This window comes from Daldinia loculata (genome assembly GCF_022478755.1).
Source record: "Daldinia loculata strain CBS 113971 unplaced genomic scaffold F4817scaffold_111, whole genome shotgun sequence".
NCBI lineage: Eukaryota > Fungi > Ascomycota > Sordariomycetes > Xylariales > Hypoxylaceae > Daldinia > Daldinia loculata.
Genome location: NW_026054965.1, coordinates 26361 through 50099, shown reverse-complemented (window position 1 = coordinate 50099; position 23739 = coordinate 26361). Strand labels below are relative to the sequence as shown.

The window sequence follows — 23739 nt, the reverse complement described above, 5'->3', positions numbered from 1 at the left end:
ACCAAGCTCTAGGTGTAAGCTCGTTCAAAGCCCAAGGATGCTCTTATGTCTAAATACGAACAAAAATTACCGTCCATCTCGCCGCATGTCACTTCGAATAGCTCTCGAATTTAACCGCAAGGTCTAAATTTTAGATCGTTTCGCATTATCCTAGCGATTTCGGAGTCCGCCACGAACTCCGACCAAGACACATGCTGCTCCACCTCAGCCCAATGCTCTTGACGCCTTATCTAGATGTGCGACTAGGTATTTTGTGTCTTCCACTAATATACAGGGATCTACTATTGGAGCCGCCCGTGATAGTCGAATGATATTGTCTTCAACATCTTTTGGAGAGACACGACTCAGTAAGTTTTCTGCATATATGGATAGCCCTGCTATTTCTCGGAACAAATCAAGTATTTAAAAGTTAAATTCAACTTCTTACATGCCTATTTTTAATTTTAACAAAGAAGATTCCATTCACAATTCCTCCAATCATACTAGGTAATGAGAATAACACCTTCGATTGATATTTATAAGGCTTGAACAAAGAAACGAGAAGAGTACTATCTTGATAAATCTTCAGAGTTCATGCGTGCGCCTTTTATCCCTCAATACACAAGATAATCTAATATGCAAGTTTGTGGTTTGAATACCCAAGGGTCAAGGTATAACATGGATTTATTCTCTAACTACCTATTTGCCTTTATAATAAACCCCGTTGACAAACGATAGTCTCAGTAAACGGTTAGGAGTACGTGTGTCAGAATTATCAGTGGCAAACGTTAGCCTAAGGCTATTCTCAAGATAGTCGATTCTTTTCCTGACTCCCTGCCAGGAGCCAACTTAGCGAATGTTGTCAAGGTGGCCTGGGACTATATGATGTTCTAAGGCTGGGAAGCACGTAGTCATTCCATCCTACACCGTGGATCTACTCTAGGGATCTACGCGGTTTACGTTAATTTTCCTTGGTGAGACAGCATTTAATACATAAATCGCATGGTTTGACACCCCCTTTGACAAAATGATACGTACAACCGCACTTACAGCTGCACTGGAACAGCGGGCTACAATGACCACATCGGCGATGCCCGCAACCACGAGGTCCATCGCATTTCATAGCGGTACCAGGTGTGGAAAGCATGTGAAAGCACTTATGGCAACGCCAGTGGAGTATTGGCATGGTCCTACGAGGCTGTAGATAAGAATCTGCCTGCGAGACCGGATCACATTCCCTTTGGCACGTATTACAGAGTGCACTACCAAGCTTTCCATGAGTAAGCTTGAGGCAGTTGTGCTTGCGACACCCGCACTCAATGAACACTTTCGTGTCGGGGTCTCGCATACACTTACACCGTGAGCAGATCCATCCGACTTGTTTGGAGGCACCGCAGTTACTACACTGGAATGGTCTGGCCAGACACATCAAACCACAACTCTCCTCAAGGTCGGGTGGGATTTGTGTACTCTTGTGCCCGTCGCAAGGAATAGGTGGCCCTCGCTTAAGGATGTTTTTAGCCTTTGCCTTGCTACAATACTCCCATGTTGACCGTTTGTGAGAACATGGGTAAATAGCAAATGATTCGGTACACATATTGGCCTTTTTGACAGATACTCGGCGTTAGCTAGTATCTTAATAAAAGTTTCGGCGGCTGGAGCGAAGTTTGGCGGCTTTGGTTCGACGATTTATCAAATTGTCAAAAGAGCAACAGTTTCGATGACCTTATATAAGTAATGCTTGAGTCGTATTGTTCTAGAATCATTAGGCATGTTTAGGAACAAGTTCTTATTCAAGAACAATCAATCCTGGAACCTTTCTCTTTGTATTCTAAGAGTGTTACCCCTAAGTTACTAGGCTATATTTCCTGAGATATATCACCGCCCTTTATTATCTCATGTGATTAGGCTATAATTTTCCTAAACAGTATGTTTACAATTGAAGTCTATGCAAAGCGTAACCTTTGTTTCATTTCCTAAGTTATATGATAAGGAGAGAATAGGCTGTGATGAAATCTGAATTTAGCTGGTGTGGAGCTCCATTTTCGACAGCCAAAACAAAGAAAAGCAATAAATAAAAAGGCTATAATAAAATATAATATACTTAAGTGCAATAGCAGAAGCACTTACACTCTCCTAAACTTAAGTATACCTTATTTGTAAGTGGAGGTGTTGGACAAACTTACCTAGGAGGTACCTAGGAGGTAGGTAGGTAAGCAACTATCGTATAATATCGTGACTTACATATCAACCGTAAGACGTAACATTGCTCAAGAAATAAGTTATAGACTATTATTTAAACGATAAGCTTCTACAGGTAACGAGCGGATGCTATGCAAGTGGCGTGGACGTCTAATCTATTGACTAAGTTCTTACTATTCAATTTTAATCTTAGTCCAAATGTTGAGCTGAAAATATTATAAATACTTGGCCTCCCATCGCGTCAGGACGTACAAAAGAAATGGCTACTTAAACATTCCTTGATTGCTCTAGGAATGGAAATAGCCTAAAAACCGAGTTCATCAAACAAGCAACAAGATATCCGATATTATTTCATTTATTGACTACAACTAAAACTATTACCTATTATATATAAAAGGGGCGCCAAATTCAGGAGGTTAAATAATGTGTTTTCTTTTACTACTAAAGGTGGCGGGCTAGTTTTGGGAATTAGCCACCTACATGGCCTAGGAACATAAGGTGCCTATATAATATCTTGAATCTGCCATCTACCAAGGCTGGATAGTACCTGATCTAATAGCCTTCCCAGCATCTTCGTCCCGCTTCCCCTGTAGAACGTCCCTGACGAACTGACCACCGACAGATGGATCACGCGCACCCATCTATGACAACAGTTAGCAACACGAGATGCACACCAAGTTCAACTCAATAAAGAGCCATAGAGCTCCTGTGGTAAGCGACTTGCCTTCTTTAAGCTCTCGGAGCCGACCCCTCCTAACCCCGTAGCAAGGAATCCAGGGGATACAGCCCATACCTTGACGCCGTCATTCTTGAGAATGCGATGCCATTCGCGCATCAACACTGCATGAACATATATTAGTAACAACTTCCCGGAGTAGAGAGGAACATTCACCAAGTAATAACTGATGAGAGTCCCTACCTAAATAGGCGGGGAAGAAAGAAATTTGACAGCACTTACTATTCAGACCCGTTTTCGTGGAACGATACGCCGTCAGAGCCAACCCGACCTTCGGCTTCGGCCATCCGGCGGGCGGGTTAGCGTTGAGGCGCGCAAGGTTAGGATGATTTGTAATCTCGGTCTCTGTGAGTGTGCTTGTGCCGCTGGTGATAAACACGATGCGAGGGTCAGCAGACTTGAGTAGCAGAGGAACCGCGAGCGAGGTAAGCACGTGGGTGCCAGATACATTGAGGTCCCAGGTAGCGTTGAATCCCTCGCGTAGCGTCATTTTGCCTTCCTGTATATCCGAGTCGAAGCTGCCGCCGCCATTATTGACTAGTGAGTCTAGTCTTCCATGCTGCGAGCTGATGGACTCGATGGCCTTCTCAAGTGACGCATCGGAGTTGAGGTCTACTTGTACAAGGCTGAGCGAGGAGGCAGACTGCGGGATTTCCTTGCGCAGTGCTGCGATGGCGTCCTCGCCCTTGGACACTTTCCGGGTTCCGATGATGACCTCGTAAGGAATTTCAGACTGGTACAATGCTTTCGCAATTTCGAAGCCGAGGCCAGTGTTACCTGATACGGATTATAAATATATCTACTGAAGAATAGGGGATGCTATCTTACCACCTGTGATCAAAATAACCTTCTTATCCGATGCCATGGTTGATAATTATGACTGGAGCTAGTTTGCTTATGAGGTTTCGTATGAGTCTTGGGTATGGATATCTTAGATGTCTCGGTAAAGATCTATTGGCTTTACTTGTGCGTAACGACCATTGTTACTTTTATATTCTAATAATGTTCGGATATACTACTTACCACCTAACTCCAACCAACTAGGAGGTACCTATACTGCTCGTATTCGCCAACTACCTAACCATTGACGCAGGTGCCTAGTTCGCCCAGGTTAATACTACTACACTTTATCTCCGAAGAGCGAATGGCGATTCAAATCAAGTGTCCAGACCGAGACAAGTAATGGATCATCAATTTTCATATATCACGGAGTATACGCTTGTCTGGTCGTTGAACGTATAGCTGAAATCGAATGAAACAATATATCGCCTTTCCTGATAATATTCTCAGAATAGCAGACTCGGCATGTATAAATCGTGTAGTGAATAATGTAGCTCGGCCTTCCATCTCCTCGCAGTTTCGGACCGATACCAGTAAAGCCCGATTAATCCCCTGAAAAGGGAGTATCGATTTAAATCAACGACTTAAGTAATGCCTGTCTTATTTCTCTCGCTTGATCAGGATGGGTCACAGTATGACGATGTGCAAATGGCACGCAACATCCGATGTTACTATTGGGAACGATTACTGATATTATGTCGAGACCGGATTACAAATTACCTCCGGTAATATCGGTGTTATCGGATATATTGAAGTCTCCGTAACATGGCAACTTTACGGACATACCACCCTACCTTCAGCAGACCGAGCTCGAATAAAGCCAGTTGGGGCATAACTCATTTCTGTAGTTTGGACACCGGGAATAATAAAAAACAATCTCATTCAACAGTTGTAATGCCAATACTCTAACGACAGCATGCAATAATGCCCTCCCTTTGACCAATCCACCTAAGAACATTCAAGATAAAAGAGTACCGTACAGCGAAACTTAGGCCGGGTAGAGACCTACACCTGGCAAAGGAACATTGCCTCCTATAGGCGGAGTCTCGTAAAATTTAACTACCTCCTTGACTTCCTCCCCTATGGGCTTACCGACCATATCGAGTATCTGTATCCGACTAATTTGACGGTGCGTGAAACGGTCCTTTGTTCTCCTAACTCCAGAATGATTCCGAGAAATAGTTTTGGGTATGTTGGCACAATTTTAACGCAGTGGAATGCAATCGTAGCCCCGACCACGGTGGGTCGGTGCGGCATAGAGCTCTGTGAATGGATGCGAATTAGAGGATGCGGAAAGGAAAATGCAAGTCGTAAGCGTCGTGAAAATCCATGACTGGTCTTCGTAGCGAGGAAAACGGAATGAGACGGTGCAAAATGCTATATTGAGTGATCGACTAGAATAGGTCTAAGCTTGGTGTTGCTGCAATTGTAGGTATTTACCAAGTTACGTGGTGACGCGCGAGTTCCGTACAGAGGTACTCCCAGGTGTCGGTGTCGTTGACGGCCCAGGGTGTGTGTGTGAATGGGTTTGTGAATGCGAGGTATGGATGCGTCCACGCTTGGTGTGTGCCAAGGTTCCAACATCATGTTTCCCTGCGCTCAAGTTAGTACATGCAACCTGATAGGAACACTTCGTTAAACTTACCATCACAGCAAGCCCTGACATTCTCGAGCCTGTCAGACGCTCGGTCCTGTTCCTCGATTATTTGCCTTAGATCCTCAGCGCTGTCGGGGACCTCGCTTGCTTCATATATAGCGCCCTCTTGAGGGATATGGGTTTTGCTTCTCAGGCTACTAAACGTGCTATTTATCGAACTAGATTTCCAATACCCGCTCAATCTTCCTAGAGTCCCACTTCGAGAGGCTTCTCTCTCACGTGTGGGAGTAAGTGTCGGGATACTCATAGACACTTCCACCCGTGGTGAACCAGCACGTGTAGCCCCTGAATTGTATGAAGACAAGGATGGAGGAGGTCGCGGGCGGTTGCCGTTAGCTGGTCGTCGATTAATTGAAGGATTGAACTCGTCAACATCTTCTTGCGTGATTTGGCCGGCCACGTCTTCGGCATCCGCCTGACTTTCATCACCTGTCCGAAGTAGGAGGTACGACAGTGCATTGAACCAAGTCTCATGTCGCTGACCAGTAGTGCATGTGAACTTTACCGTCCGGCCGGGAGAAACGATAATTAGACTCTTTCTGTGAAGCCCGGGCGGCATTGGGTTGTCATCACCGACTATGCGTACAGCCTCGATTGGAATACTCTTTGCCTTTAATTCGGTTCGGCCGCCGGTAGCCGGGTCACGATCACTCCAGTATAATGTCCTAGTGTAGGGATGTACCCAGAAATATCGCCTATGTCTGTTCTCGGACATTTCTCCGCGACCAGTCTTGCGCGTGTACTTCCAAAGATACTCACCGATCATGGTCTGTGTGATGGCTTGGATCATGCGAGGATCGGTACTAGGACCAAAAGCCGAAGGATCCATACCCATTTCACCACGGATATTGAATCTTGTATCGATCTCGGATGCAAAGGACGACACGGATGACTGCCTGCTGCGAAGGAGCATCCTTGGCACGGAGTGGACATCTGCGTAACCTGGGGTTGAACTTCGGCCCGCTTTGGGTGTTGGTGTGCCTTTGACAATGGAGCTTGGGGACAATGGACGTCTGCTACTTGGTGTTTCCGGTCTCGAGCCTGAATTATTGTATGCGGATGCAGGGAGTGCTGGAGGTCCCATTGGCCCCTTACCACCGCTGGATGAGTGGGTACGTGCGGCTTCGATTGCTTCTCGATGATTAAGAGGTAAAGGTAACCTAGGTGAAGCAGAAGCTTGAGCACTGGCTGGACTGTCTATTTGCCGCGCGGCCACTGGGTCTGTGGCGGAAATAACGCCAGAATCACCAACTCTCTGCCTTGCCTCTGCTTCATCGAAGGGTGTTACGATAACCTCACCTCGAGAAGTGGTGATTGTGAACGAGTCGGGAGATACGTAGCCTTGCTGCTTCAGTAATTGATCGAGCCCGTCTGAAGTCAGAGTAGTCTGACAACCTTGGTTGGAAGTATGGAATGCTGGCTTCTGCGAAGGACGAACGTTTGTGTTGGCAGATAACTCTTTAAACGGTCTCTTTGATTCTGGCGTCTCGGGAGCAGGTGTGGCACTTGGAGACTGACGAGTATCGTCTTCTGCAATCTCTGGTGTTGAAGCTCTCTCACCTCTGCGCCCAAGCAGTCCGAGTCCAGTATCAGATGATGTATGTGCCGAGCGATCTTCATGGGGAATGATAAACGCGTCGCGTTTAGGGCTTCTGAGTTCGGATATTTCAACCGGTTCGGTTTCGGTTGAGTTGATTGTGGAGAAACCCAGGCTAGGAGGTGTGGTTTGGAGAGAAATTCGTAAAGCTTCGAGTTCTGCGGCGTGATCGGCCAAAAGTTTCTCTTTTTCTGCAGCGTTGTCATTCTGGTACAACTCAAGGGCGCTTGCATGATCAGCGTTGAGAGCCGCTAGTTCTCTAGTGAGTGCAGCGTCGGCATCGTTCTTGAACCGAGTCAACTCTAGGGAGTGACTTGCGCGAAGAGCTTCAAGAGCTTCGGCCTGGGCGGCGTCATGTTGCTTCTTAAGTTGCTCAAGCTCATTGACATGGTCGTTCTTGAGAGTCTCCAGTGCATTGCCTAGAGTAGATTGATGCTCAGCATGTTGGATCTCCAGTGCTTTAATATGTGCAGCCTTGAGCTCTTCTAATTCTTGCATGCGTGTTGCTTCGTTCTCGTGTTTTAGTGATTCCAACTCAGCCGCATGAGTTGCCGCTAAGGCTGCTAATGCTTTAGATTTCTCACTGTCGCTTTCATTTCGAAGATTCTCCAACTCGCGGGCATGACTTTCTGCGAACTCTTGCAACTTTTGGGATTGCATATCACCATGAACCTCCTTGAGTCTTTCCATCTCATCTGCGTGAGTTGCCGCTAAGGCTGACAATGCTTCGGACTTCGCATGATCACTGGTCTGACGAAGATTTTCCAATTCATGCAAATGAGCGTTTGTCAATTCTTGCAACTTCCGTGCCTCAGTCGCATCACGCTCAGTCTTGACATTTTCTAACATTTGAGAGTGGACATCGGTCAGCTCCTGTAGTTTTTGGGACTCCGCTGTTTCATGCTCTATCTTGAGTATGTCTAAGGCCTTTGCGTGACTGTCACTTAGCGCGGCTATTTCGGAAGCCTTAGATGATTCAAGGTTTCGACGAAGCTCGACAAGTTCCTCTGAATGTGCGCCAGCAAGTTCTTCTTCGAGCTTGGCCTTAGCGGACTCGTGCTGAGAATTCAACGCTGCCAATTGGTCGAGGTGACCCTGGCGAAGGTTCTCCAACTGCTGCGAATGAGTAGCGGCAAGATCTTCAAGAGCTTTGGTCTTAGAAGACTCGAGTTCTTGCCTCAATACATCCAACTCCTTCAGATGACCCGAAGTAACATCTTCCAACTCTTTTGACCTTGCGGTTGCATTTTCACTTATCAGAGCCTCGATATTCCTTTCGTGCGAAGCCTTTAGGGACTCCAAGGCTTGTGACTGAGACTTTTCGCTATCGCGTCTTTGAGCTTCAAGAACCTCCGCATGGGCAGCATTGAGGGCTTCGATCTGTTGAGAGTGCGCCGCATCGCCTTCGGTCTTGGATGACTCGACTTGCTTGTCGATAGCTGCCTTGAAGGTTTCTAGCTCCCTAGTACGAGTAGCAGCATGTTGACTGTTTAGATTGTCGATCTCCTGTGCATGAACTTCCTTTAGAGCTGCGAGTTCTTTCACCAATGTCGCTTGACTCTCAGCCCTAATTGAATCAATTTGCTTCTCATGAGATGCTACAAGCAAGGCAATTTCTGCACCGCGTTGGGCGTCAGCAGCATCCTTGAGGTCTTCGACGTGCTTCGTATGCGCTGCCTTGACGAGATCCAATTCTTTGCCGTGAGCCGCCACTAATGCATTCTTTACTTCTTCTAGTTGTGCTAAATGGGCTGCCTTCAATGATGCAAGCTCTTCCGAATGGGTTGCATCGGATTGCTGCTTCGCTTTCTCAAGTTGCTCGGCGTATTCGGTTTGGAGGGTCTGTACTTGCTTCGAATGCGCGTCGAATAGTTCATTCTTCAACTGATTGATCTGGCTTGAATGTGCAGCAACCAAAGTAGCGATTTCTGCTGCGTGGCGGTTGTCATTCTCGAGCTTCATATTCTTCAACTCATCAGCATGCTTAGCTTTCAGGTTGTCCAATTCATTAGCATGTGTAGCTATGATCTCGGCCTCTCTTGCCATCATCTGCTCAAAATGAGAAGATTTGAGAGCTTCTATTTCAGCGTTATGGGCCGCCCTGCTTTCCAGGTCTTTCTGGGATGCCTCGCTGGCAAAAGAAGCCTTCAAGGCATCGATTTCTTGAGCATGGGTAGTTTGGCCTTCAGCTGCTTCCTTAGCGGCTTGATCGGCATAGCTTGATCGAAGCTCCTCAAGTTGCTGTGTGTGAGATGCACGGAGATCGGCAAGAGCTCTGCCAATCTCCTCGGCGTGGCTAGACTTGAGCATCTCCAATTCGCGAGAATGAGTATTTTGAGTGTGAGAGACAGCTTTACTTATCTCGTCAACATGACTGGACTTGAGAGCTTCCAGTTCTCGAGAGTGAGCCGCATTCGTCTCAGCAATAGCCTCGTTAATCTCCTTGGCATGATTAGACTTTAGCGCCTCAAGCTCTTTAGCGTAGGTACTCTGGGCATCAGCAAGAGTCTTCGCCAGCTCATCCGCATGACTTGACCTTAAAGCCTCGAGTTCCTGTCCATGCACAGCTTTAACCTCCATGATTGACTTATTGATCTCATCCGTATGACTTGATTTCAAAGTTTCAAGCTCATGTGTATGAGCGAGGCTGACTTCATGCTGCATCTTGCTCAGTTGCTCTTCATGCTTGCTCTTCAGCTCATCCAAAGCCGTTGCGTACGCAAATGCCTTTTCATCGCTGATTTCCTTGAGAGCCTTTTCATGTTCGGCTTGAAGAGCTGCTAAATCGGCGGCATGAGTATGCGTGTCTGGCAGCTCATCTGTCATCGTACTACAATCCACCATGATAGCCCTCGGCAGAGAAGGAACCGGTGGTGGAGGCGATACGGTCCGGCCCCTAATGGACCTCCTGCTAGGAGTTGCAGATAGATACGATTCATTGTCACTGCCGTCGAACTCGCCCAGTTCAGCAGCCAGATTTTTGATAGGTTGCTGAGGAGTGCCTGCTACACTGCTGCTTGCAATACTTTGGGGACTGCTGAGGAAAGCGGGCTCCTCACTAGGCTGTCTCGAACGACGGTAAGCACCGCGACTAACTCGGAGGGGGAATTTGGCCTGTAAGGGCGGTAAGGTGACAGGCGCTCCCGCATCGTAGCCAAAGGGAAAATCTTCATCCTCGGTTGAGGCTGTACTATGCATAGACCCACTCCGTGGACGACCCTGGAAGCCAGATATGCTATTTCTAGGCGTACGGCGCCTCGAAGGGCTTTCGGTTTCAGTCTCGGCATCATCGTCGCTCGAAAATTCTTCGGCACCCGTGTGGAAATCGTCCGTCTCAGTCGCCGGCTCATTCGCGGTTTCGAACGCAGCGTCGCTTGTCTCGTTGGCCGTTTCAAACACCTCATATGGCTCTTCCGCTACGGATTCAAACTTACTGGATCGCGAAGCTAGTGTCGAAGTAGCTGGGCTTGTAGAATCGGGCTGATCCTCCCAATTCGAGTCTTCAGAAAAAACCTCGCTTCGAACAGTACGCAGACCTCCCAGTAGTCGCAACGGCTTTCTTTGTTCTTTCACCTCGGCTTTACGTATGCGCTTAGGTGGCGGCGGGGGCTCGTTTCGTAATTTCTCCAGTTCATCGCGAGCTTCTTGTAGCATGCGCCTGAGTTCAAGTTTTTCAGTCTTCTCCCTATGCACATTGCTCCTTAGTCCCTGAATTGTGCGATGAGCATGGCCTAAAGATGTCTTGAGCGTTTCTGACTCTAACAAAGAGTGTCGCGGTGTTCCTTTCACGGGCGAAGGAGGAGGTGAGTGTTCCGGCGTCGTCTTGTCCTGCGCGGATTCGGAATCTTCTTGGTTCATACCAAGCACTGATTCGCGCTCGATCACTCTCGCTCTCTGTGAAGCGGACACTGCTTTGGCGAGCTCTTGATTCTGTCCGGTCAATTCATCTATCTTCCTGCGTAGGGCCACTCGTTCGGTGTCGGCGATGACTATATTTCGTTTTGCAGAACCAAGTTCTATGTCGTGATGCTTGACTGCCGCAGCATACTCCTCGCTAAGTCTTGAGTGATTCAGTTTGACCTCATCCAATTCCTTTTGGGTGGAATTCTTCTCGGCTTGAAGAACAGTTAGGGTCTGCTGCAACTTTTTGTACCGATCCTCGGCCTCTCTCTCCTTAGCAAGGAGGTCATGGACCTGAGTCTCGAGACTCCAGTTCTCATCCTTGTAACGATGCTCACTCTCATCCAAAGTCTTGACTCGCTGTTGGAAACCCTCTGCTTCGTATTCAAGCTTAGATTTCTCAACTCTGATCTCCTTCAACTCTTCTTCCTTCTCGGCAAGCAGGCCTTGCAAATTGCGCACCTGAGCAATTAGAGATGTGCTGATTTCCGCCGCAAACTCGATGTCGTGGATTCGATTGGCAGGTTGATTTCGGACTTTTCGGTTGGGAACACTGAATTTGGTTGGAGATGCAGTTGCCTGGTCTTCAAACTTGGAAGGGCTCACAGAACGCTGCATGAACAATTAATTGACTGATACTCACTGAGTTTCATAATAGAAAATCTTACTCTGCCTCCTTTGCTTTCCGGCGCGAATGGCGATCCAGCAGCGGCTTCATTACTAGGGATCCTCTGCTTTGGTAAAAATGCACGTGCGCTTTCCCTGGCGACATCATTATAATCCTTTTCAATCTCAGCCAGTCTTTGTCGCAGATCATCGGAAAGTTCTCCTTCAGCCTGCTGCTTCTCAACTTCCATTAATCTTTGACTTAGCTCCTTACGCTGTTGCAGCAAAGCTGTGCCTAGTTTCCCAGCTTCTTCCATTCTTCGATCCGTCTCGGCTAGATGAGCCTCCAATGCACGCTTCGCCTGCGTCGGCGAAGCATTGGGACTTAGCGAAAAAAGTTGAGAGTCGTTAGTGGACAATCGGTGACGACTCGCACTTGGAGGTGATGCCGCTACTACGAAAGGATCATGTCGGGAATCAATGGCAGGCGAAGGCGACGAAGCCCCGCCTCTATTACCAAAGGAAGCCATCACGCTGCCGATTGCAGGTGTCCAAGGAGAAGGCGATTTCCCCTTGGATTAAAATTGCGGCATGCAGCCTGATAAAGACGCGAAGGCCGCACGTGAATTGCGAAAATCTGGTAAGTAGAGGATGTTTTTGACGTGGCGGGAGCTAACGAATACTGCCCCTGGGCCAAGAGCCAAAGTGATGCAGCCTAATGAGTCAAAAGGGATTGAGTGGTAGACTGAAGGCCCAGCGAGTAAAGCACACGTCCAATTAAGATTCGAACAGTGTGGCGTGGACTTTGACAGCGCCCAACTTTTGACGTGAGATGACTTGGATGATCCTGATGACGGCGAAAAATATGGCAAACAGAACAGCTAATGGCCAAAAAGTTTTCTATTGATTTGCTGTCAATCGGAATTGAATGCCTCGGATGACGTTCCTCGATCAAAGTCTCAGGCCAATTCGAATGCGCTGGAATTCTTAGTAACAGGGGTAGTGCAAATGTTACTGGTAGAATTATAAACTCAAGGACGCGGTGTCTGTCCGAGTTTGAAGTTTTGACAGGTCGATTCCACCAATCCAATGTTATGAGGTACGAAGTACAGTGCGCGGGTCGAAAACATGCAGGTGCAATTGCGACTGCACAACGCGAAGGCACAACCTAAACAAATTGTTGCACAGGAAACACGCGACGCAGGTGCCCGCCCAGGAAGAAAAATTAGCACGTCCTAAGGTTTTAAGACAGGTACCTAAAGTACGTTGGATTATTCAAATTTGTGCTGGCCTGTCCTGTCCTGTCCTTAACCCGTCTAGGATAATCGAGATGATGTTGTCGACTGCAGGTGATTGTCGGAAAAAAGCAAGACGAAATCGGTCGTTTTGTTAAAAAGTCGGGATTAAAGGTAACGTAAGGTAACGATGGTAGGTATTAACAATTGATTAGACAGAACAAGGTCCCTACGAGAAGGAAAAAAAGAAACAAAAAGGTGTCGCGGGTAATTTGGTTTCTGTTTAAAAAAATGGGGAAAATTCAGGTGATACAATTAGAAGAGTGTACAGCAGATGAGCGAATGACGAGATAAGTGACTAAATGAGTGTGTAGGTTTGTTAGGTAGAATGCAGGTACGGCGCGAGCATGCGGTTGACCGGTGCCGTGTAAGACGACGCGTCCTGCTCAAGAAGAAACAAATGAGCTCCAAACGGGATCCGGAGGCTGAGAATTTGGAGACTTGGAAAATCCGTCTAAGAAACGGTCGGATTCCTAAATTGGCTAAGAGCTGTCTCACAAATAATAAGACGGACCCGGACGGAAAGAAGGGAGGCCGGGAGAAACAACAGAGGGAAGGGAGGGAAAGGGGGGACAAGAGTCAACAAAGATGCCGATGTTGAAGATAGGAAGAACGGAAAATCTGTATTACATACCTGTATTAAACAATTGAATGGCTTGTGCATTTGCGGCAACAAAGTGTGGATGAGCTACGGTAGGGATCAATGCAATATCCCGCAGACAGTGTGAAAATATTAAGTATTAGCTTCTAACACGTGGCGGGCCGCTAGTGCTTAAAGTGCGCCTGTTACTGAAATGTACGGCTGACACTTCAGATGATACAATATACATATGTACCTAAATACTTCAGGTACTGATGCAGTACAAGTAATCCCTATCGCCAACTCAGATTACACATGCATGATATTAGAAGGTACATAGGTACATATATTTTTCTAATCTTCTGCCTGTAAAATATCAATCCATGCTCTCCCAAATTATCAACATATCAAGCTGGAACCCGGTAAAGCTCGATCTCAAAACACGTCATACAACTCGCCGGCAGCCTTATCTGCTGGATCGAGGCAGGAAACCATTGGATCACAGGAAATTATTGTGTTACGCGTGTTACGCATGAAGGATTGAGGAGAACCCAATCTTAGAGCTCCCCACCGCCGGAGGGGTACCCTGCTAATTTTAACTCCCGCTAGTCGAAACAATACAAGGCTGAGACCTGAAGACACAATCTACTGGGTACATTACGGTCGCACTGTAAGAACATTTCGACCAATAAAGCCTAGCTCAGGTAATATGCTGTAGGTACCTATGTACCTGGAACATTCGTACGCTAAATCTTGACGATTGCTGTTGATAGCCCGTACGATAAGGCTCAGTGTTTCTAGAAGCTTTTGATTAGAAAACATTACATTGAAGCTACATGACGCAAAACTTACCCATTTCCTCAATATCAACCAAATCAACATTCAGCCCTCATCGCTGCATTATAAAATCTTTTCAGTACAAACCCCACGAATTGATATTATACAATGGCCGACGACAATACGCCGAGTATTCCAGCAGCGACAGACGCTCCTATCGCTCCAGTTGCCATCTTCAAAAAACGAGGCGCAAAGGGGAAAGCCAATATCCGAAAACGCCCAGCGACACCGCCGCCTGCCAACAGCGACAGTGACGATTACACATCATCCGAAGACGAATCAGGACAACGAGTCAAGCGACGCAAGAAGAATACCGCCGTAGTGACAGCTTCATCCAAGGATAACGTAACACGAACCGACCGAAATCACGGCGCCACCATCTTCGAAGCTGATCGTAGTGTACCTATCACAAGTACAAACGATGCTACAAAACAGACAAATTGGTTTGATGAGGACGCAAACCTACTAGGAAAGACGCGACCTCTTCCCAAATCCAAAGATGCAGTAGCAGACCCTTCCATACAACCCGATGGGACCTACAAAGGTCTCGCCAACCAGACCAAATTCATACAGAAGAATCCGAACGCGCCCAATCGGACGGTCGGGCCTATCAAGGCTGCCACCAACATCAGGACCATCACAGTCACCGACTTCGCGCCTGATGTATGCAAAGACTACAAGCAGACAGGCTTCTGTGGTTTCGGGGATAACTGCAAGTTCCTCCATGCTCGTGAGGACTATAAACAAGGCTGGCAGCTGGATAAGGAGTGGGAAAACGTAAACAGAGGGAAGAAGAACCTGGGCGGAAAAGTAATGGCCAGCGCCAATCGCGGCGCAAATGCCGACGAAGGTGACGTTGACGCAGCCGAAGAAGCTTTACTCGAAAAAATACCGTTCGCCTGTATCATCTGCAAGGGGCCGTATAAAGAGCCTATTGTGACTAGATGTCAACACTACTTCTGCTTGCCGTGCGCATTACAGAGGTATAGAAAAGATCCGAGCTGTGCTGCCTGCGGCGCGGGTACAGGAGGTGTTTTCAATACTGCGAAGACGCTAGCCAAATTATTAGAGAAGAAAAAGGAACGACAAGCGAAGAAGAGACAGAAAGCCATTGAAGCAGGAGAAGACGTATCCGATGAGGAAGAGGTGCCGGGGAAGTGATTAATTGGTTAGAGTTCCATGACGAGATCAGTATAAGATACCCTTGAAGTTACTCAAAGCTAAGATACTGGCAAGCTAAGGCTATAGTATCCAAATAGTCGAGATATCTAGCCCGAGGCTGCTTTCGGTAATAGATGCTGCCTTCAATGTTTGAGTGGCTGAGAACATTGGCGCCTGGCTTGGATGTTATACAGATGAGCAAATACCGCCCATCCCTTACTTCGTAGCTCAGCACTATATGTTAGACATTGATACTTGAGCAATCACTTAAAGGGACACGTAGACATATCAGTTAGTAGATATATTAGTTAAACAACTCCTATGGAAATATAGAATATACCTAAAATACTTTTGGGAGCACCTATATCCAGTTGTGTGCCATGTAGGTATGTGCTTTTTATTGGGCTAGTTGTAACATATTTAACATGTAGTTAAAACACTAAAACTAGGACGTAATTAGAGACAAGCTCTTTTTGTATTCCCGCTGCCATACTAACGATGTTAGTGTTGGTATTAAATGTGATCTTAGATATCACCACCCATAGCCTTTTATTTTTGCCTCTTGCCTACGATATTCCTTGCTTGTCAGTATTGATGATACTAAGTTAAAGTCTACGTCAAGTATTTGAAAACCTACCTATTTGTTGGTCAGGATAGGTATAGGGTAGGATACAGGGCGTAGCATGCTCTGAACATGCGTTCAATAATCGTGACACTCAAGTTTCATTTTGCACTTGCCTCGAACAATCCGAGCATATCAAAGTAGGAGATCCGTACTAAGGCAACCTACTATGTGAAGCATGTTAATCAACAGGTACCTAGAGAATAATAGAAAAATGCGTCATGATCTTTAATGGATTTTTTACGCTCCTCGGAGCCTCTTCACCTCAAAGCCAAAACGGTCAAGCAAGCAGCGAGAAAATAACTTTACTGCTGTTTAGAGAGCTATGAACCTTCTATAGGCTTACTACTCTAAGCTCTTAAGTAATCCCGAGGTAGACCTTACAGCACGGTTTACTTTCAGGTAGTTATCTTTTCCGCATCGAGCGTTAGATAACAGAAGCAGCTTAAGAGTCAAGCACGCGTAATGATACCATCATAACAAATTCGTATCAGCCATACTAAAAAGTTAAATGGTTACCTACCTAAGTACCTTAGGTCACCCAGTATATAGGAAGTAGATATTGCGTTTTCAAATACCTTTCCTACTAGATGCTCTCAGCATGCGCTATAAGGTATTGAAATTCTATTATTACATTACGATTGAGAATACAGAAAATGAGGTTACAATGACAATGATTGGCAGGTTAGGTACTTACCAAGGTATACTAATATTAAAGCATAGTGCTCAGTGGAATTTATATTCGGAGTGCGTCCATCTCGTATGTTCTGCTGAATGCACTGGCATAGCTGTAATAATTAGAGTAGAGACAATATTCTTGCAAGCGATTGAACCATATAGGTATCATTTCTTGATATTGGCGGGAGAAAGGTAACTAGTTTATACAAAGAGGGTAACCCTCGCCTATCTTTGAGCGGTCATAAATTACTATTACACCTATATACTTGAAGCTGGGCTCTTTTCATCTCACTCGGGTACCCTTCTCGACCTAATAATATGACCTCCTTAGCACCTAATAAACATATAATAAGAATCCGACCCTCATTAAATCTCAAAAGCTATACTAAGCGGACTAACTGTATTAACTAGGTGATCAAACGGGTATCTATAAGATGGTATCTCAATATATGTACCAGGTGATATAGCTCGAACTTATAACCTTAAAGAACACTGTTAAGCACACTTAAGTCTTAGATCTTAACGCTTTCTCATACAACTAATCGCATTTATCAGGGCCAATATAATTGCTATTAAGGTTAGAAATACTCCGGTAACGGCGTTCTGAATATATAATGCTATGCTTTAGACATTTGATTTGATGTATCAAGTGATGTTCGCGGGGAAATGCTGAAATGCCAAAATGCCATCGGGATTTAAAGATCTACTCCGATTCCGTTACGAAGATCACAAGATCCGATCGTCGTCATAAACTACCGAAGATAGCTTTCGTGCTAATATCCGTGTTTAAACATATGACACGATCTAATCCTTTGTCAGATGCTTAATAAAGCAGAAGATGACATATTATTAAACACACACTATACGAAGCAGTAGTTGTGGTGGTTCTTCAAGTTGCGTGATTACGTAACCACTATACTTCTACGATAGTTAATAGTCTTTCGACTTCGGGTTGAATGGTAAAGTCATAGTTTAAGACTTTAACTAAGTATTAACTTAACTACTTACTTAGCCTTTAATATTGACTAGCCCAACATACTACCTTAAACTTATCATAAGATGTTCGTGCTAGTTAATAGATTTCATCATGTTACGTGTACACCGACTACCATTAGATACAACAGGGAGCATCTATTCACATGAATGGAATAAGATATGAGACAGTACTAGAGAGGGTGTATGAAAACAGGGTTCAGATCAAGTTCTTTACGGTTGCTGTGCATGAGGGCGGTATATTCAGCGAGTTCCACGAGTCAGGTCAGGTCAGATAATCGTATATACCTGGCTCGATACGAGTCAAGTCAGATATATTAGATTTGAGGGCTTACCCGGCCGTATCGTCGACTTGGCCTGTATACCCTTATAAAGCCACACTTAGCCACATCAGCCACCTAATATATTTCACCCAAAACCCTTACCAATAACCAATAATATTGCCCTAAAAATATTCGTATAAAATACCAAATAAAAAAACTTGGCGCTCGACTCGGGTAGATATACCTAAAAAAGGATCTATCCAGGCTAAGTCAGGCCAGGCCCAAGTCAGGTCAAGTTATTATCTGACTCGTGGAACTCGCTGGGTATATTGATAATGCTTCACTTAGTGGTTGGAATGGTGTAGTTTGTCATAAGGCGAACTTCGGCTTATATAGCGAATATCGGCCTCGACGCGAATCTCGCTTAGTGGGCCTGCAACATGGCGTAGGCGGCGACAGCGGAAGGACAGAACATTGCCGGGCGGCCGAGGGAAGCGAAGCGTGCCATAGGGAGTGGCTGTGCGCTGTATGAAATGCGAGGTTCGGGTTGTCACGACTAAATCGCTGCTCTGCTATTGGTGACGTATGGGGAAATTGTCCAGATTTGGGTTGGACGAAGCGTAACACGCCTCTGTATTATAAGAATAAGTAGTGAGCCGTATACCTTATTACCCCTTTATTTGTCAACGTTATCTTATATCTGTTTTATCCAACTACTCAAGTAATATCCAATACTCTATACCCTTCATTTATATCCCTGAAATCTACCTAACCCAGTCAGAAACTTTCCAAAATGTCAGTCGCAACCAGTAACCAGTTCAATGATGCCGAGGCGGCGTCAACACCTCTATGCAATATTATTACCCCAGTAGGCATGCTCGGCTATGGCCTTAATGAGGAGGAGAACGCTGTCGCCTTAAGACATCTTATCGCGACGGGCATTCCGACCGCTCTAATCTTAGACTCCGGCTCGACCGATAGTGGTCCAGACAGGCTTGCCCAGAAAATAATGGGCTGCCCCCGAACATCTTACCTTCGGGACCTGAGGAAGCTGCTTAAGTTAGTCCATGAGTTCCGGGTTCCGCTGATTTTCAGCTCGGCGGGAGGAGACGGAATCGACGAACACGTCCGAGAGATTGTAAAGGTTATCGAAGAAATTGCTGCCGAGAAGGGAAATGAGGACTATTCCTTGAAGACAGTGGCCATATTTTCCAATATCGAGAAGGAGACAGTCCGGGAACGCCTCAGGGCAGGAGGCGTACGTGGATGCGGGCCATGTGTTCCGGATTTGACCGAAGAGGATATCGATGAATCATCAGTGGTTGTCGCGCAGATGGGACCAGAGCCGTTTATCGACGCGATGAAGGCAAATCCAGACTTTAACGTTATAGTCGGCGGTCGTGCCTACGATCCAGCCCCGTACGTCGCCTATTGCGCTTATTTGGCCGGATTAGATACGAACGACGTGAACTCGGCCGTGGTCCAACGCCAGATGGGTGGATTTACGCACATGGGCAAGATTCTAGAGTGTGGAGGGACATGTGCTGTGCCAAAGTCGCACGGTGCTATTGCAACAGTATATAAGGACGGAGGTTTTACCATCTCGCCTTTATCGCCGACGGCCCATTGTACTCCGGTGTCAGTGGCTGCACACACGATGTACGAGAAATCGCGCCCTGATATTTTGCATGGTCCGGGTGGATATTTCGATCTGAACTCCGCGACCTACGAACAGCTACCCGATCAGAGGACGATCAAAGTCCGTGGCAGCAAGTTCCATTTCTCGAAAGAGAGTGGTCCGTACCAAGTAAAATTAGAGGCCGCCAGTATCATTGGGTACCGATCACTGTTCTTGGGTAGCTTCCGAGACCGTAAGTCCACTGAATGGTTCCGCATAGTCTCATTTCTCATTTGCTAATATTGAAGCAGCAATTCTAATTAGCCAACTCGATGAATTACTCAAGCTCGTCAAACGGTATGCTGTTGAACAGCATAGCCATGTGACTGAAAAGTGGGAGTTTGATTTCCATATCTACGGAAAGCCAGAGGAAGGCGTAGAGAGTGCATCTCCTGAGGTATTCCTTATTGGTGAGGCACTGGCCCCTACGCAAGAATTAGCAACCAGTATTGCAGCCACCGCTAGAATAGGTGTTATTGTAAGTTGAATTAATATCCGTATCTCATACAGTCAGTTGTTAACTTCTTCTAGCATGGAAGTTATCCAGGACAGAAGGCCACTTCGGGGAACTTTGCATTCGGTATCGGTGGCAAGTCTGTGATCGAGTTGGGTCCATGCTCGCGATTTACCATGTACCACCTCATGGACCTTGAAGAAGGCGAGGAGGGTTTACTACTGGGAGATAGCATCTCAACTCCTGCTACCAATGGTGTAAACGGTAACGGAACCCACAAGCAACAAAAGCCTCTATTTACCCAATCTACCTCTTTAATCGGCAAAGGAGATGGATCATCGTCAAAAGCTCCTATCTCGACTACTAACGGCTCTGCAAATGGAGTCAAGCCAAACCGCGAGGAATGCTTCGCAACGGCTGAACTTATCAATGGCTCAAAATCAAACGGATATACCAAGCCTACTAAACTTGGAGACTTAGCCCAAGTTGTAAGGTCTAAGAACTCGGGTCCGTATGAGATCACCTTTGACCTCATCTTCGAGTCCCGGGAAACTTATCTTAAGGTCAAGGACTCCGGCCTTCTATCTATCAAAACGGTGGCTTCCGTCTTTAAGCTGCCAGAGAGCGACATATTGTGGTGTGGATTCTTCGACCCGGCCCAGGCGTTTAAAGCCACAATCCCCCGTATTCGGGCTGGCAAGCGTATGCCGGGTGGAGGATTCATGGAGAATGACGTTCATGGATCTCAGCAACATCTTCCGCTTGTAAACTTGAAGTTGCCGGAAGAACTACTTGCTTCCCTTTCTAAGGCTTAGTTAATATAGAGGAGGTACTGATACTACTGTATTATATTTTGTATCTATGTGTAGGTAGTTTATGATCATTATGTTCAAGTTATCATGTCTATGTAAATCTTTATGTGATGCCTTTATATACAATTGCTACCCCGCTGTAACCCACCGCTATAACCCATGTCCTGAATGGAACTCTGATGGGTCAGGAGGAAGATTGAAAATATCCCACGAAGGATCACCCCAAAACATGTTAGCGAAAATAAGATCCGATGACCAAGGCTCCTCCACCTGAGGGTTAGTAGTGAAGACATCCGTTTGTGGGATATTGTCTTCGCTGGGTAGAGCTTCTGTAGTAACCGCGATCTCGGGTACCGAAGGATTTATAGGAAAGCCGCGTAGCTCGCGGGCTGTATCGATTGCGTCTAGTACTATAGATACACCCATTCGATCCGGAAGATTGGGCCTGCTAGTATCGGCAGAGACGGGTGCTTGCTTGCAGAGGGTTTCGAATAGACTAGCAGCCCTGTCGTATTCATCTCGATGACGTGTAGCTAGTGTTTTGAATATCGTATGAGCCATGATGACATGATTTGCTGCTAACTGTTGTTCTTCGGCGTTGGCATTATTGTTGAGACTAAAATATCGGAGGAGAAATATAGTCGCAAAAGCCAGACCCCTATAGTAATCTTTGGGTAGCGTCTTTTCGCGCTGCGCCGTCGTCAATGTTTGATTCTTATCTAGTCTCTCATGGAACCGCGAGTTTGCTAGGTGAATGATGCGAAGAGCGGTAGCCAGCCCTAATTTGAGTAATATCTCCTTCGCACCGGTACCTGATCGCGCCCGGGTTATCACTAGAGTGTAAATGTGCATTTTCACGACCAGGACACTAAGGTCAGTCATGCTTGTCCATCCATCAGGAAAGGTTATTTTTAGGGTATCTAGCTCGCCGTCAAGAAGCTGAATGACCGAAGAATCGACTACGCCGTCGTTCGCATTATGTACAAGGACATTGGTAAACCCCGCCAAAGTGAGCAGCACTCTAAGCTGAACAGCGAACTCGCGAGGAAGCGTATTTTCACTGAGAGTCGTACGGATAGCAGCAAGGTCGGAAGGTGTATTGATCATCGGGGGAAGGCCGAGATGCATACTAAGACTGAAAGATAATTAGCTAGCTGATAGATCTTATACGAGATCGAACGGCTTACGATGTGCTAACATAGAAGCAACCCAACCATGTGTTTGTTCTCTCGCGGGCGCTTCCACCTACGGGACCAACGCTATGTAGAGAAGGAACAACCCCTGATCTTGGGCTCGATCTATGAAGACTCATATAAAGGGCAGCATTCACTGCGATCCCACAGTATAGCCAGCTTGGGTCATCCCTTTGGTGAGGTACTGGTAGCGGCCACATGCAAAGAATCAAAAGCGCTTGGATCTTGCTTAGCGGCATTGGAGCCCGCAGAATTTCCTCCCTGAGCATTCTCATGTACGGCTCATGGAGTCGATCGAATAAGGTCTCATCTAAGCCTGCGGGTAAACGTAATGAGACGACAACAATTATCGTCCAGAATAAGAACGGGTGAGAATGATGAATGGTTTTGAGCGATACCGGTCCTAGTATTGGGAGATTTGGGAGGAAGTAGGCAGTAAAACTTGCAAGATCTGTTAATTTGGATTGACTTATTTGACAACAAAAATACTTACTGCTTGAATGCCGTGATAGCTGTCTGGTTGTCAATTATAACGCCACCAAGATCGAAAGATTCCAAGCCTATCAGTTCGAAGTCGTCCATCATAATAGTAACGGACGGCTGCGATGCATTGATGGATGAATCTTGCGATCGTGTAGTATCCGGATCTGGGCTCGTAGTAGAACCGGCGCGCGCTTCTGATATTCTCTGGTCTCGAAGCTCTCGTAGCTCTTTTGACATGGCCTCAAGCCGTCTATTCGCCGTCATTAGTAGCCACATGAAGAAAATTCCTACGCAGATATTTCGGCGTCAAGGAGCCTGAAGACATACTTTCTAGCCGGCGTTCTCCGAAAGGACGGATCAACCGTACAAGTAAGGTTTCTTGCCTGACATCTTGTACAAGGATTTGGAAACCTATCCTTGGAGTCGCATCGAAGCTGTCTCAGCGTTAGTTGAGTCTATCCTAACATGCGAGGATGGGTTTACGCACCTTTGATTGCTTGCATTCTGTGCATGTCTTGACAGGACGCACGCCTGGCCAACTTGGTGCGCTCGACGCCATTGGGATCGGCATTTGATCTCGCGTGATACCTTTTTGTGACTAAATTCGCTCTTGTAAAAGCCTAAATTCGCATCTGTATGCTAGATAAAGTAGGTACCCATGCAGAAGCAAGTAGTCATCTAGAGATGGCCGACGGTAGTTGGGCAATTGGAGATTGATAGGGAGGAATATTAATAAGATATGAAAAAGGAAGATGTCGACTATCTTGCCAAGCGTGATTCACATCGAATTTGATTCGCTACATACTATCCCTAAACCCGTCCTGCCAAACGGCACAGGCTTTTAGCTTATGTATTTAATTCGGTTTGGTAGTAGATATACACTACCTGCGTAGAGTAACATAGTGAAGGGGGGGAATATAATGCCCCTGTGCGTTTCCAGAAGTTCTGAATAGTCTTTGATAACCGTGGGGTTCAAAGAGTATAGGTCAACAATACGACGAGTTGAGGCGGAGTATTCTTAGATTCAGGGGACTAGGGGGACGTTGCATAGAGTCCCATAAAGTCCCGTAGTCCCATAAACACGACTTTGTGTGGCACGGAATATTCCGAAAACCCCGGTTCAAAGACTCCGTATAAAATCAGCCCTACAAGCCATATCTAATGACGCGTCGC

The 23739-nt window shown here is 46.3% G+C and overlaps 6 protein-coding genes across 6 annotated transcripts; 2 read left to right on the top strand and 4 right to left on the bottom strand.

Annotated features, from left to right (window-relative positions):
* Window positions 1-221: 221 nt before the first annotated feature.
* On the bottom strand, window positions 222-1595 carry F4817DRAFT_354474 (uncharacterized protein). The gene is made up of 2 exons (XM_049305526.1): window positions 718-1595; window positions 222-347 (listed from the first exon to the last, which is right to left on the bottom strand). Exon 1 carries the CDS (start codon window positions 1574-1576, stop codon window positions 941-943), a length of 636 nt encoding a protein of 211 aa, XP_049153640.1. The 5' UTR covers window positions 1577-1595; the 3' UTR covers window positions 222-347; window positions 718-940.
* Window positions 1596-2590: 995 nt separating this feature from the next.
* On the bottom strand, window positions 2591-4518 carry F4817DRAFT_354473 (NAD(P)-binding protein). The gene is made up of 5 exons (XM_049305525.1): window positions 3941-4518; window positions 3746-3880; window positions 3140-3694; window positions 2906-3021; window positions 2591-2822 (listed from the first exon to the last, which is right to left on the bottom strand). The coding sequence occupies exons 2-5, from the start codon at window positions 3780-3782 to the stop codon at window positions 2709-2711; spliced, it is 822 nt and encodes a 273-aa protein (XP_049153639.1). The 5' UTR covers window positions 3783-3880; window positions 3941-4518; the 3' UTR covers window positions 2591-2708.
* A 443-nt stretch (window positions 4519-4961) lies between these two features.
* Window positions 4962-12047, bottom strand: F4817DRAFT_362691 (uncharacterized protein; the record flags this gene model as incomplete). The annotated part of the gene is made up of 14 exons (XM_049306553.1): window positions 4962-5151; window positions 5229-5350; window positions 5389-6944; window positions 6975-7169; window positions 7677-8183; window positions 9369-9564; window positions 9664-11175; window positions 11206-11232; window positions 11269-11283; window positions 11317-11340; window positions 11374-11409; window positions 11449-11464; window positions 11504-11523; window positions 11580-12047. 14 exons carry the CDS (start codon window positions 12045-12047, stop codon window positions 4962-4964), a joined length of 4884 nt encoding a protein of 1627 aa, XP_049153638.1.
* A 1713-nt stretch (window positions 12048-13760) lies between these two features.
* F4817DRAFT_354468 (uncharacterized protein) lies at window positions 13761-15736 on the top strand. Its single transcript, XM_049305524.1, has 2 exons — window positions 13761-14106; window positions 14166-15736. The coding sequence occupies exon 2, from the start codon at window positions 14338-14340 to the stop codon at window positions 15388-15390; it is 1053 nt and encodes a 350-aa protein (XP_049153637.1). The 5' UTR covers window positions 13761-14106; window positions 14166-14337; the 3' UTR covers window positions 15391-15736.
* Window positions 15737-18167: 2431 nt separating this feature from the next.
* F4817DRAFT_354467 (uncharacterized protein) lies at window positions 18168-20959 on the top strand. Its single transcript, XM_049305523.1, has 3 exons — window positions 18168-19817; window positions 19876-20102; window positions 20156-20959. Exons 1-3 carry the CDS (start codon window positions 18740-18742, stop codon window positions 20891-20893), a joined length of 2043 nt encoding a protein of 680 aa, XP_049153636.1. The 5' UTR covers window positions 18168-18739; the 3' UTR covers window positions 20894-20959.
* Window positions 20960-23699, bottom strand: F4817DRAFT_354465 (uncharacterized protein). Its single transcript, XM_049305522.1, has 6 exons — window positions 23452-23699; window positions 23054-23387; window positions 22894-23000; window positions 22577-22816; window positions 22078-22524; window positions 20960-22025 (listed from the first exon to the last, which is right to left on the bottom strand). The coding sequence occupies exons 2-6, from the start codon at window positions 23135-23137 to the stop codon at window positions 21041-21043; spliced, it is 1863 nt and encodes a 620-aa protein (XP_049153635.1). The 5' UTR covers window positions 23138-23387; window positions 23452-23699; the 3' UTR covers window positions 20960-21040.
* Between the last annotated feature and the right edge of the window lie 40 nt (window positions 23700-23739).

What these genes read in the sequence shown, in the direction of transcription:
- F4817DRAFT_354468 (XM_049305524.1), top strand. Translation starts at nt 14,338, where the DNA reads ATGGCCGACGACAATACGCCGAGTATTCCAGCAGCGACAGACGCTCCT.
- F4817DRAFT_354465 (XM_049305522.1), bottom strand. Translation starts at nt 23,137, where the DNA reads ATGCCGATCCCAATGGCGTCGAGCGCACCAAGTTGGCCAGGCGTGCGT. An exon ending in GCTATCACGGCATTCAAGCA is followed by an intron (nt 22,525 to 22,576) that starts GTAAGTATTTTT and finishes AGATCTTGCAAG; the next exon opens with TTTTACTGCCTACTTCCTCC. An exon ending in TGCTTCTATGTTAGCACATC is followed by an intron (nt 22,026 to 22,077) that starts GTAAGCCGTTCG and finishes ATTATCTTTCAG; the next exon opens with TCTTAGTATGCATCTCGGCC.
- F4817DRAFT_354467 (XM_049305523.1), top strand. Translation starts at nt 18,740, where the DNA reads ATGTCAGTCGCAACCAGTAACCAGTTCAATGATGCCGAGGCGGCGTCA. An exon ending in CTTGGGTAGCTTCCGAGACC is followed by an intron (nt 19,818 to 19,875) that starts GTAAGTCCACTG and finishes ATATTGAAGCAG; the next exon opens with CAATTCTAATTAGCCAACTC. An exon ending in CCGCTAGAATAGGTGTTATT is followed by an intron (nt 20,103 to 20,155) that starts GTAAGTTGAATT and finishes AACTTCTTCTAG; the next exon opens with CATGGAAGTTATCCAGGACA.
- F4817DRAFT_354474 (XM_049305526.1), bottom strand. Translation starts at nt 1,576, where the DNA reads ATGTGTACCGAATCATTTGCTATTTACCCATGTTCTCACAAACGGTCA.
- F4817DRAFT_354473 (XM_049305525.1), bottom strand. Translation starts at nt 3,782, where the DNA reads ATGGCATCGGATAAGAAGGTTATTTTGATCACAGGTG. An exon ending in GGTTATTTTGATCACAGGTG is followed by an intron (nt 3,695 to 3,745) that starts GTAAGATAGCAT and finishes AATCCGTATCAG; the next exon opens with GTAACACTGGCCTCGGCTTC. An exon ending in GCTCCGAGAGCTTAAAGAAG is followed by an intron (nt 2,823 to 2,905) that starts GCAAGTCGCTTA and finishes CTGTTGTCATAG; the next exon opens with ATGGGTGCGCGTGATCCATC.